Source organism: Suncus etruscus, chromosome 15, assembly GCF_024139225.1.
Source record: "Suncus etruscus isolate mSunEtr1 chromosome 15, mSunEtr1.pri.cur, whole genome shotgun sequence".
NCBI classification, from domain to species: domain Eukaryota; kingdom Metazoa; phylum Chordata; class Mammalia; order Eulipotyphla; family Soricidae; genus Suncus; species Suncus etruscus.
The window spans coordinates 34,693,058-34,705,426 of record NC_064862.1 but is presented as its reverse complement, the minus strand read 5'-3'; the positions used below and the strand labels follow the sequence as shown (position 1 = coordinate 34,705,426).

Genomic DNA, 12,369 nt, shown 5'->3' with positions numbered 1-12,369 from the left:
CCCTGGCAGGCACGAGGGACCCTACGGGATGTCAGGATTCGAACCACCATCCTTCCGCTTGCAAGGCAAATGCCTTGCCTCCATGCTAACTCTCCAGCCCCTCCAGCCCCTATTTTTAAACTTTTGATTTTGGGGCAAGGAGGGATTGGAACCATACCCAGTTGTGCTCAGAATTTACCTATTTATTTTTGGTTTTTGGGTCACACCTGGCAGCGCTCAGGGGTTACTCCTGGCTTTGTGCTCAGAAATCGCTCCTGGCAGGCTCGGAGGACCATATGGAATGCCGGGATTCGAACCACAGTCCTTCTACATGCGAGGCAAATGCCCTACCTCCATGCTATCTCTCTAGCCCCTATTTATTTTTTGGGTTTTTTTTTTAGATCCTCTCCCCTTGGGTTTTTTTTTTTTTTTTTTGGTCATACCTGGCTGCGCTCAGGGGTTACTTCTGGCTCTGTGCTCAGAAATTGCTCCTGGCAGGCATGGGGGACCATATAGGATGGGGGATTCGAACCACAATCCGTCCTGGATCGTCTGCTTGCAAGGCAAACGCCCTACCGCCGTGCTATCTCTCTGGCCCCATCAGAATTTATTTTTATTTTATTTTATTTTTTTTATTTTTTTGGGTCACACCTGATGGTGCTCAGGAATTACTCCTCACTTTGTGCTCAGAAGTTACTCCTGGCATGCTCAGGGGACCATATGAGATGCTGGGATTTGAATCAGAATCCGTCCTGTGTTGACCTCGTGCAAGGTAAACATCTTAATGCTGTGCTATCACTCTGGCCCTATGCATACAATTTACTGAGCTCTGTGCAGAGTTCCAAATATGCTTTCAGAATTCTGCACCCACAGACCTGTCCCATGGGCCTCATTAGGTGTGATCCCTGAGCACAGACCCAGGAGGAAGACTGAGAACCACCAGATGTGGTCTGAACGAGAGAAGAGAGGAAAGAAAGAGGAGGATAGAGGGAGGAAAGAAGAGAGGGAGAGAGGGAAAGGGAGAAGGAGAGAGGAGAGAGAGGGAGAGAGGAAGAGCGATAACATAGTGGTAAGGCCTTGCATGCAGCCAACACAGGATGAACCCTGGTTCAAATCCCGGCATCCCATATTTTCCCCCAGCCTGCCAGGAGCGACTTCTGACTCCTGAGTGCCACTGAGTGTGACCCAAAAACCAAAAACCAAAAAAAAAAAAAAAAAAAAAGTAGAGTAAATAAATAGTTCCTAAATTATCCTGCCCACAAGAGCTGCTCAAGTGGGGGGGAGGGGGGAGGCCTCATATTTTCTAGTGTCAGCCCACAAAGCTCACACACCACCCAACTATTCCCTATGCATAGGGGTGTTGGCAGGACTCACCATTCCAGAAGCAATGCCTTTGGCAAACCTGACCTTCTGTTGCCAAGGAAAGGGATCCTGCAGGATAAAGGAAAGCCCATCAGAAGCTGTTGGGCTCTGTCCCACTTGTAGTCCGGGTCCTCTGGTCAATGTGCTGACAAGCCCTCTTGTCTGTGCTTAGCCCCACCCAACATGACCCTTTGTAGGAAAAAGGTGGTCCCAGGATAGTGGTAACACAAGTGCCCACTGAAAACCCACCAAAACTCTTGGCATATAGAGGGTCAAGTTCTTACCACACTGCGCAGGAAGTCCTTCAGTGTGCCCCCTTCAATGTACTCTGTCAGCAGGTTCAGCTTCTTGTCCTTATACAACACACCAATGAACTTCAGCACGTTGGGATGGTCCAGGCTGCGCATAACTTTCACCTGAGTGAAAAGAAGTGAAAAGAAAGTCAAGGAAGGTAGGTGGTTACTATCATTATCTTCTTTTGCAATACAAGTCATACCTGAATCTCCTAGCTTAGTCCATATGACAGAAACTAAGAACTTACTTTTGGGGTACTGCCTGACTGAGAACTGCGCTAGGGCTGGAATGGAAGGACCCAAAAGTGAAACAAAGTACTAGGTCACAGATATATCCAACTGAAGTAATGAAGCAATGATGGAGACAGTGAAAACTAGGTAAATAAATGATCACAGGGTGTCAGTTTCTCTGGTAGGCCTAATTCCAGGCTCTTTCATCAGAAATTATACTGATTATAAAATCTCATACTAAATAGGTCTATTATTATCCTATCCACGACATGCCAAGTCCGTTAAGCTCCTCTGAATCCGCCCCCATTTGTTTTGTTTTGGGGCACACCTTGTGGTATTTAGTGCTCAGGAATCACTCATGGCGGGCTTGTGGGACCATATGGGACCATATGGGATACAAGGATTGAACCCAGGTTGATTGCGGGCATGGCAAAAATCCTACCTGTTGTACTATTGCTCTGGCCCATCTCCCACCCATTTATTACTGGATCTCTTGTATTCTATTTGTGCTGTGTTCAATAAATGTCCACTGAGTAAATCCCATTAGAGAGCAAGATATTCCCTAGTGTTCTTTTCAGTTCAGCCTTTAAGATGGTGATTTCAAACTAAGTTTCTTCTTTAACCCACTATGGCATAACCTCTTTCAACAATATTAAATTCCTCACCTTCATTTCACCTACTTACCTCAGTCAGAAAAGTCTTCTGTGTTTCCTCATCACACCGAATTAATTCCTTCATGACCATTACTTTGCCCGTGGCTTTGTGTGTCACCTATCGAGAAAGTAACTATTACTGGTGCAGAGATCAGAGGCAGTTCTGGGACTGGCTTGTGAAAAGCTATACTATTGCTCATCCCATCCTTTGGAGGACATACTGAACTGGATTAGAGTGACAAAGAGTTCGTGTATAAAGGACAAGCATAGGCTAACAGGGAACTCAGAGGGGAGCAAAGCCTCATCCCTGCAGAGCTGGGCATGCACAAAAAATAAGTTAGATCCAGAAAAAGAAGTAGAGGAGGCAGGAAGGGGTACTGCCAAGCCAAGCAGGGGCTTTGGTCATCTGACAGAGAAATCTCTTGGGTAAACTGAAGTTTGGGATAGAAGGGTCAGTGCCACAGACATGCTCCAGGAGGCTGGGTGGGGTGGGGAGTGAGCTCTCCAGTCCCACTGCCCCAAAGCTGAGACATACGGCTTACCTGACCCCCCCTCCCAGCTCTCAGCAGAGGAGGAGGAGGAAAGAAAGAGACAGAGGTTAGTCCCAGATGCTGTTCATCAAGGAGGCAGGAACCACTTCCTTGCTATATGCCCAACACTGAAGTCACTGACACCTAAAAACACCCATTGACTGGAAATGGGGCAACCACTGTCATGAAAATAGGTGACTCCAACCACGTTCTCCTGATTTACAAAGTTCACTTAAACATAACTGTCCTAGGGCTTCCTGCATTGCCCTTTCATGGTGAGGTGAAACGAGAAGGCACTCCACATCATGACTTCAATGTAGGACATGCAGATTCCAGAATCTTTAATACAGAAACATGATACCAACAACAGAGACTGTGTGATAAGTGTGTTGGCGCTATGGACAATGTCTTGGATCGAACGATAACTTGCCTGAGGCCTAGAGCTGGTCTTATGCCAGGAAACTTCAGGGGTAGGATCTCTTTGTATTTAGGCCAAGGTTATTCCTTTCCATGCCTCTCATATTTTGGTGGGCCTATGCAAACAACAATTGCCACTCTAACACCATTTTTACTGTGCTCCTTTGACTCTAATCCTTAAAACGCACCCACTTAAAATTTGAGGTTAACTTAAGCTAATATGCATGTACATGGAAATGTAAAAAATACTATGCCTCTAATGTTTAAGGAGTTATGTAAGTTTGATGGCTTTAGATTGCCTTGTGTGCTGTTAAGAAATATTATAATGTGCTACAATCTGGGAACTTGAGGGACAAAGTAATTGTACATGGATTCTGTTTTATTTATCTTAACTTTCTTTGGCTGAAAGTTCAAAGTTAAGATATCAGCAAGGGGACTTCTTCTGATAATTATGTTATGGGTAATTGTCCTTCCACTGTAACTTTACCTTATCCTCTTTCTTTGCATCTTTTGTTCTCATAATTCAAAATAAAAAAATTATAAAAAAAAAGAAAAAAAAAACAAAAAAAGAAAAACACAACTGTCCTTACAAACCCTGGATGGATAGAGTCAACACACCATCACTTGCAGCCAGAAAGAATGTGATGTTCTGCAGTGAATAGTGTGATGTTTGGTGATGAGGACTGTTTTTTTTTTTTGGGCCACACTCAGCAGTGCTCATAGTTTACTCCTGGCTCTGCATTCAGCAAGGACACAAACCTGGATCACTCTACCTGCTGCATTATCACTTCAGTCCCTGATGAGAAGTCTTTGAAAGAAGGTGAGAAAAGGCTGGGAAACAGAGGACAAAACAGTCTATGCTCACCTTGATGGCCTGCCCAAAGAAGCCCTTTCCCAGGACCTCCCCATGGATCAGGTCACATGGCCGGAATATCTGCTGTGAGTAGCTGCTGGAACAACGGAGGGATTCTGAGCGACTGATGTCACGGCTGAGCAGGAGGGGCTCTTTTGGAGAACTGGGGCCAGGGGACTTGGAGATACTGTTACTGCGTCTTGAAGATGAAGAAAGGTAGGATATGTTTTTAGAGATTTGCTGAGAAACTTGGGAAGCAAGAACTCAGGGCCACCTACCAAGTCAATTCTAATATGTATAGTGTGGCTGCTATTATGGGAGGGAGGCATATGTAGTCATATGTACCATTTTTAGGCTCCCAACAGTAGTAGTTTATTTAAGCATAGCAAACACCTTTAAATTGTGAATCCTGAGTTTGGCTCACTTGGAACTGACTAGATCTATTTGATTATAATGGTCAATGAAAGAAAGCACAGTAGATGGTAATTCACTAATAAATGAATTCCAAAATACTTTTCATATCTTTGAACCTGTCTATATTTTCTAGATTATAAAATAATAACCCTTTGGGAGTCAGAGTGACAATATAATAGATAGGGTGTTTGTGTTGCCCATGGCCAGCTGGGCTCGATCCCTAGCACCCACATTGTCTCCCACCACCAGAAGTAATTCCTGAGTGCAGAGCCAGCAGTTAGCCATGAACACATATGGGCGTGGTCCCCAAATAAAAACAAAGACAAGGGGCTGGAGAGATAGTATGGAGATAGGGCATTTGCCTTCCATGCAGAAGGTCAGTGGTTCAAATCCCAGCATACCATATGGTCCCCAAGCTTGCCAGGAGCGATTTCTGTGCGTAAAGCCAGGAGTAACTCCTGAGCGCTGCTGGGTGTGACCCAAAAAAAAACACCAAGCAAAAGCAAAAAACAAAGACAAAAAAAAATAACCCTGTATGATGCTCTTAATGTTAAAGGAACTAATAAACTAATGTTTATATTTTTTTTCTTTTTTTTTTTTTTTTTCGTTTTTTGGGCCACACCCGGTAATGCTCAGGGGTTACTCCTGGCTATGCGCTCAGAAGTTGTTCCTGGCTTGGGGGACCATATGGGACGCCGGGGGATCGAACCGCGGTCCGTCCAAGGCTAGCGCAGGCAAGGCAGGCACCTTACCTCTAGCGCCACCGCCCGGCCCCTAATGTTTATATTTTTAAAAGCAGTGAGAGGATTGGAGCTGTAGTATGGTGGGTTGGGAGCTTGCTCTGCATGTGGCCAACCTGGGTTTGATCCCCAGCAAACTATATGGTCACCAAATCCAGCCAGGAGTGATTCCTGAGCTTAATGCTAGGAGCAATGCCATGTGTCACCCAAAAAACAAAACTAGACAAAACAAATAAAAAGCAGTGAGTAGTAGTAATAGTTGAAGACTATTATTTCAATCTCCTAAAAGAAAGAACAAGAATGGCCACAGAGACAGCTCAAAGGGCTCAAGTGTTTGACTGGTACGCATGAAATCCCTAGTTCAATATCGGGTACTGCATGACTCCCCCAGCACATTGGATACAGTACTGGTGGCCTCCAGCACTATTGGAAACAACTGCTATTGCACTGTCCAGGCATGTGCACTGAACTGTTAGGCCTGCACAGCCAAGCTGAGTATTGTCTCAACAAAAAAAGAAGTGACAAGACAACTGACATCCATAGTAGTGTAGGTAAACTGCAACCTCATAAATTTCAAGGAATGCTATTTCCCTTGGGTTACTAGGAAAGGACTGCTCATGGGGTTTGCTGGCCCTTGTTCTGCTTTGTTTCCCACTGGCTGTGACCACTGAAGTACAGAGGGGAATTATCTCTCTCCTCCTCGACTGACTATTCTCCATGAATATCTGAGCAGTCTTCTGACACCTCTTCCCTCTTCCAGTTATTGCATTGTAAGAACGTCTCTGCCCTCTGCCATGCTATCTTTACTAGTTCACTTGTATATCCAAAAGGGCAGCTAGGAGTGGGCCTGATTCCCAACATATGCCAGTAAGAGGGCCTAAATGATTCAGTATGCTGAGTTAGAAAGGTGGCAAAAACCCCCCATTTTCTAGAGATACTAGAACTCCTCACATTTTCCTAGGCCAGCACTCTACTTCTTTGCAATTCTACTGAATTCTTTCTTTTTTTGGGGGCCACACCTGGTGATGCTCCTGTCTATGCGTTCAGAAATCGCTACTGGCTTGGGGACATCAGGAGATCGAACAGCGGTCCTTCGCAGGCCAGCTTGCGCCACTGCTCCAGCCCCAAATTCTTTATTATTATTTTTTTTGGTCCACACCCACTAGAGCTTAAAGGCTTTGTACTCAGAAATCACTGGAATGCTGGGGGAGATCCAACCTTTGTGGGCTGTGTGCAAGGCAAACACCCTATCCTCTGTACTATATAGTTCCAGCTCCATACAATAAATATTTACAAAATTGGTCAGACAGTCAGGGCCAGAGAAATAGCATGAAGGTAAGGCATTTGCCTTGCAGGCAGAAGGTCCGTGGTCTGAATCCCGGCATCCCATATGGTCCCCTGAGCCTGCCAGAAGCAATTTCTGAGCATAGAGCCAGGAGTGACCCCTGAATGCTGCCAGGTATGACTCAAAAACCAAAAACCAAAAAAAAAAAAAAAAAAAAGTCAGACAGTCACTTTTACCTTGCAACATCTACTTCAGAGATGTAAAAACTGAGGGTCTGGGCCCGGAGAGATAGCGCAGTGGCGTTTGCCTTGCAAGCAGCTGATCCAGGACCAAAGGTGGTTGGTTCGAATCCTGGTGTCCCATATGGTCCCCCGTGCCTGCCAGGAGCTATTTCTGAGCAGATAGCCAGGAGTAACCCCTGAGCACTGGCAGGTGTGGCCCAAAAACCAAAACCAAAACAAAACAAAACAAAACTGAGGGTCCGAGAAAAAGTGATTAAAGAGATGAAGGTCAGACTGAAGGGGCTGTATGGCTGGTCTATCGTAAGAGCTAATATTCTGAACTCCCTAAGTCTCTCTTCTTGGCATATGCATACAGGATGAGGACCTCAACCACTAAGGTTTTAGTTTTTGTTTCTGTGCTAGATCCAGCTATGCACAGGGATTACTCCTGACTCTATATTCGTGAATCATTCCTGGCAGCATTTGGAGAACATCTTAAGTGCCAGAATTGAACCCAGTATCCATCCACGTGCATGGCAAACAAAAAATTTTCATTTAGCAATATTTTATCTCTCTTGTGACCAGAGCGGTGACGCAGGTCGTAAGGTGTCTGTCTGCCTTGCACACGCTAGCCTAGGGCGGACCATGATTCAATCCCCTGGTGTTCCATATGGTCCCCCAAGCCAGGAGCGATTTCTGAGCACATAGCTAGGAGTAACCCCTGAACATTACCGGGTGTGGCCTAACCCCCCCACAAAAAAAAACCATATATAGTATCTCTGATAAACCTTAAAGATTATGATACTACCACTGCACAAAACTGCACCTCTCCTACTATACTATCTCTCTAGCCCCATCTCTTTTTTTATACTTTTTTTTGGGGGGGGGGGGGTTTAGGCCACACCTGTTGACGTTCAGGGGTTACTCCTGGCTAGGGGAACCATATGGGATGCCAAGGAATCAAACCGCGGTCTGTACTAGGCGAGTGCATGAAGGCAGATGCCTTATGCCTTACGCCACTGCTCTGGCCCCTCTTTTTTTCTTTTAATATTTTCACTTAATAGTAAAATATTGCAAAATATTGCACTAAAAATAGTGAAATAGTGAAATAGATAGATCTATATAATTATAGATAGTTGTATTTACTTCTAATCCTATTGTGCTCCTACTCCAGCCTCTGAGCCTAATTCTTGCACGGGTCAGGCTTCCCTGTGCAGTACAATTCAGTGGACAGAATCTGACATGCAGGCTTCTAAAGAAACCTGGCAGACAGATGGGTCAGATCTGCACTGGCTAGGAGCAGTCACCTGCATGGGGAGAGATCAGCACAAACCTCATAGCCTATTTCTATTCAGCTTGTTCCCTTTCTTATCTCTGCTTGCTTCCAAAAGATATCTTTATTTCTCTAAGGTAAAGACATGGAACAGGGGCCAGAGAGATAGCATGGAGGTAGGGCGTTTGCCTTGATGCAGAATGGTGATTCGAATCTCAGCATTCCTTGTGGTCCCCCGAGCCTGCCAGGAACAATTTCTGAGCCTAGAGCCAGGAGTAATCCCTGAGCACTGCTGGGTGTGACCCAAAAACAAAAAAACAAAAAAAAAGACATGGAACAGAACAAAGTCGGGGTGGGGGGTAGCACCTCAGTGAGCGTCTCCTTAACGTCCCTTCCAGATTCTCCTTGGTGTCCAAGGTACTGAGGGTGTTGGGATGTACAGCATTCTGTATGTGAGAAGAAAGTCGTGCATCTAGTCGTCGGTGGTCCATGTGCTGGGAATCAGGGTCATGTTCGATCAAGACCTGCAGCGTCTGGCTTGTCTGGTTAATTGCTTCTTCTACCTGTGGTCAAGAGCAATGTAATATTGGGTCACATTGGCTCTACCATCCTAAGCCACCCAGGGTCAGCTCAGTTGATCAAAAAAATATAGTATAGTCAACGTTGGATGAGACTAAAGGTGGCTCCACCTCCAGGAATGCCCTGTCTTCTGGGGATCCTGTCAGCTCTACTGTCAAGTCATCTGTCAAGTCATCCCTGCTGCCCTAGAAACATGCCAGATTGGGCATAGGAGGTTACCATGGGCCATAGGCTAAGTGGTAAAAGAAAGAAATAGGCTGAGTGTGGACAAAGGTAAGAGTCATAGCCTAAGTATCCAATTGAATTATTCCATGTCTCACCCCCAGAAGACAAACTGGGTATACAGTTTACCTCCTCCACGCGAAGTGTGCGAACAGGGGTGCCATTGATCTCCAGGATGCGATCACCAGGGTGGATGGCATTCCGATTATTGGGAGTGATGTGCATACGGTTGACTCTGGACAAAATAAAATTGAGACGGATTAAGGAATCCTAAAAACATTCCTAGCCGGGGCTGGAGAGATAGCATGGAGGTAAGGCGTTTGCCTTTCATGCAAGAGGTCATCGGTTCGAATCCCAGCGTCCCATATGGTCCCCCGTGCCTGCCAGGAGCAATTTCTGAGCATGGAGCCAGGAGTAACCCCTGAGCACTGCCGGGTGTGACCCAAAAACCACAAAAAAAAAAAAAAAAAAAAAAAAAAAAAAAAAAAAAAAAAACATTCCTAGCCAATTTCATTTATGCAGAACAAGGCCTCATGCCCTCCAAGACATAGATCACTTACAGAAAAAGGCACAACATCCATTCAATGGTTTTCATCTCAGCAAAGGTAATCACTGATTCAGGGGCCAAAGACAAAATCTGGATTTCATCCCTGCATAATCATTCCCGTATGGAGTTTTCTCACCATCCTGGAGAATCCTATTTCTTTCATTATTGTAGTTCAGCAACATCTCTCACCTATCTCTAACTGGTCCCTGTATTTGTAGGCTTACCCCTCTCCTGTCCAACTTCCAAACCAAAAAAATATCTAAATGCTAACTGTTTACTTAAACATCTCAATGGACTTGCGAGTCTTTATATAATCCAAACTCCCAAGACTTAGCCTCCTCTCTGGTTCCCAGCCAGGTAATCTACATCAGACACAACCAGGGACTCCTGTCTCCACCTTCATGAAATGAGGATGTAGAGCAGATCTCATTTCCTCCTGAATCACTCTACCCTACTGATTCTCACACATTTCCAAGAATTCACTGCTCAATACCTAGTAGGCCACACAATTCCCTAGTGTGGCCTCAGGTGCCTCAACACTAGTAGCAGATAAAAACTCTTTCCTATCCTGTCTCTGGCTTCAACGTATAAAGAAATATTAACCTCTTTTTAACCATGAGCCTTATTTTCTCTTCCAACTTCCATTAATTTAGACAGAAAAAACAATCAACAAATATCTACTATCTGAACTGTTCGAGTCTGAATAAAACCTAAGTTGTAAAGGAAACCAACAGGGAGGATAGATGATATTAAACAATTATACTTAAACCATCATTTCAAAGAGCAAACCTGATCTGAAACTTGACATGTGACTCAAAGTAAACTAACTAGAGGGAAAAAGTTTAGGCTTAGACCAGTAAGTGCCAAGACCCAAGTAAGTTTATAATCCAATGAATTCCAGGAGAAAGATAGGTGGTGAGGATGTGGGAGCTCTTCATTAGACTTTTGTGTTTTGAAGTTCTTGAGGAATCTCTGGTACCATGGTTCTCAAAATACTCATTTTTTTTTGGTTTTTGGGTCACACCCGGCAGTGCTCAGGGGTTACTCCTGGCTCCACGCTCAGAAATCGCTCCTGGCAGGCTCAGGGGACCATATGGTATGCCGGAATTCAAACCAATGACCTTCTGCATGAAAGGCAAATGCCTTACCTCCATGCTATCTCTCTGGCCCCTCAGTTTTTTGTTTGTTTGTTTTTTCAGCCACACTTGATGATGTTCAGGGATTACTCCTGGCTATGTTCTCAGAAATTGCTCCCGGTTTGGGGGACCATATGGGACGCTGAGGGATTAAACCGCGGTCTGTTCTAGGCTAATGCGTGCAAGGCAGATGCCTTACCGCTTGCGCCACCACTCCAGCCCCTCAAAATACTCACTCTTTCACTTGCACTGTGGTAGCATAGTTGGTGCAGGTACTCTCCACAGACACAGAGAAGCCACGTCTGCCCACAGTGGTGGCTGGCATGGAGATGAGTGTGACAGAGTAGGGCAGCTGGTCCTGAACAGACTCTGTGGATAGTCTCTCAAACATGGGTGCCAGCACCACATCATTGTGGCATTTTCCACTGGGAAGAGGAATATAAAGGGAGTAAAAATTATGAGTCTCTACCTGGAAGCACCAGGAACCACTGTATCATGTGTCCTTAAACAACAGTACCCATATTATCACTACTATCTTCTTGTCATGATTCTATTTAGTTGTGCAAAATGAGCAACATGGGTTTCCAGGCTATGACTGAAAGCAAAGTCTGGATTCTCTTTACTCTGTATCGATTCAAGTCAGACTCTTCCCTCATGCTTCTTCTCAGGATTTAAGTCTGTCTATTGAGGTAGATGGGCTGAGTGAATGCTAAGGAGCCCTTTCCTTTAATTTTCTGGGATCTTTCTCTAAGAACAATTTTCTCCCTTTCTTTCTCAGAGTAGTGAAGGGAAATACCAATATTTATACAGTAGATAAGACCAAGGCAGAGAATGATTGTCTTTTATACAGATAGGTTAATATCATTGCTTTGATAGGAATCAAGTGCTTTTATACACCCCTAATAATCCTGCCCAAATTGAGCAGCCTAGAGAGTCAAGGTCTGTTTCTGTCTCAAGGTCATTTTTATAGGGAAGAATGAATACAGAGCCATCATCTTACCAGTAGAGGGTGGCATGCTGCACCAGAGCATATGCATCCCCATCCTCAATGATCACCTTGCAGCTCATACAAGTGAAACATTCTGGGTGATACTTGAATTCTCCAGCCACCTGTGAGCAATTGGGAGACATGTAAACACAGAGAGTTGTCACAGCTGTCAGAGTGAGAGCAGTACTAAGTCAATGGCTTCTGATTATGGAAGGGGGCTAGAACAATATAGCACAGCAGTTGGGCGTTTGCCTTGCACATGGCCGATCTGGGACGGACCCGAGTTTGATTCCCAGGATCCTATATGGTCCTTTGAGCCTGCCAGGAGCAATTTCTGAGTGCAGAGCCAGGAATAACCCCTGACCACTGTTAGGTGTGCCCCCCCCCCCATTTATGGACCACCTTCAATCTACCATTTCACTGAACAGTACAGAGCTTCTCCAAGTGTGATTGATGCTTGTCAGTCCTTGCTGATATTAAAGAAACATTATTTTGGTTTCAGCCATGAGACAGTGTAAGACTGTGACGAGGCTTAAAGCTCTTTGTCTGTCTACTGCAGATAGGTGGTATTTTGCCAGTACATTCCACAATTTGCTTTTCTGTTTCTTTGAACACATAGTTAGATATAGTCTCCTCTTAACCTTAT

At 44.8% G+C, this 12,369-nt stretch overlaps 2 protein-coding genes across 3 annotated transcripts in view; one reads left to right on the top strand and one right to left on the bottom strand.

The window, feature by feature from the left end:
* The window catches only part of PISD (phosphatidylserine decarboxylase), a 356,590-nt gene extending 345,130 nt beyond the window's left edge, over window positions 1–11,460 (top strand). Inside the window, exon 8 of the transcript XR_007503177.1 lies at window positions 11,450–11,460. The gene's annotated coding sequence lies outside the window, so the exon portion shown is untranslated. The remainder of the gene's footprint in view (window positions 1–11,449) is intronic.
* Window positions 1–12,369, bottom strand: part of LIMK2 (LIM domain kinase 2) — a 103,454-nt gene that overhangs the window by 10,199 nt on the left and 80,886 nt on the right. For both annotated transcript variants that reach the window (XM_049788983.1, XM_049788984.1), the window contains 8 exons: window positions 11,736–11,845; window positions 10,972–11,160; window positions 9,182–9,287; window positions 8,618–8,814; window positions 4,331–4,517; window positions 2,550–2,636; window positions 1,626–1,757; window positions 1,354–1,410 (listed from right to left, as the gene is read on the bottom strand). In XM_049788983.1, coding sequence (XP_049644940.1) covers window positions 1,354–1,410; window positions 1,626–1,757; window positions 2,550–2,636; window positions 4,331–4,517; window positions 8,618–8,814; window positions 9,182–9,287; window positions 10,972–11,160; window positions 11,736–11,845 — 1,065 coding nt within the window. The remainder of the gene's footprint in view (window positions 1–1,353; window positions 1,411–1,625; window positions 1,758–2,549; window positions 2,637–4,330; window positions 4,518–8,617; window positions 8,815–9,181; window positions 9,288–10,971; window positions 11,161–11,735; window positions 11,846–12,369) is intronic.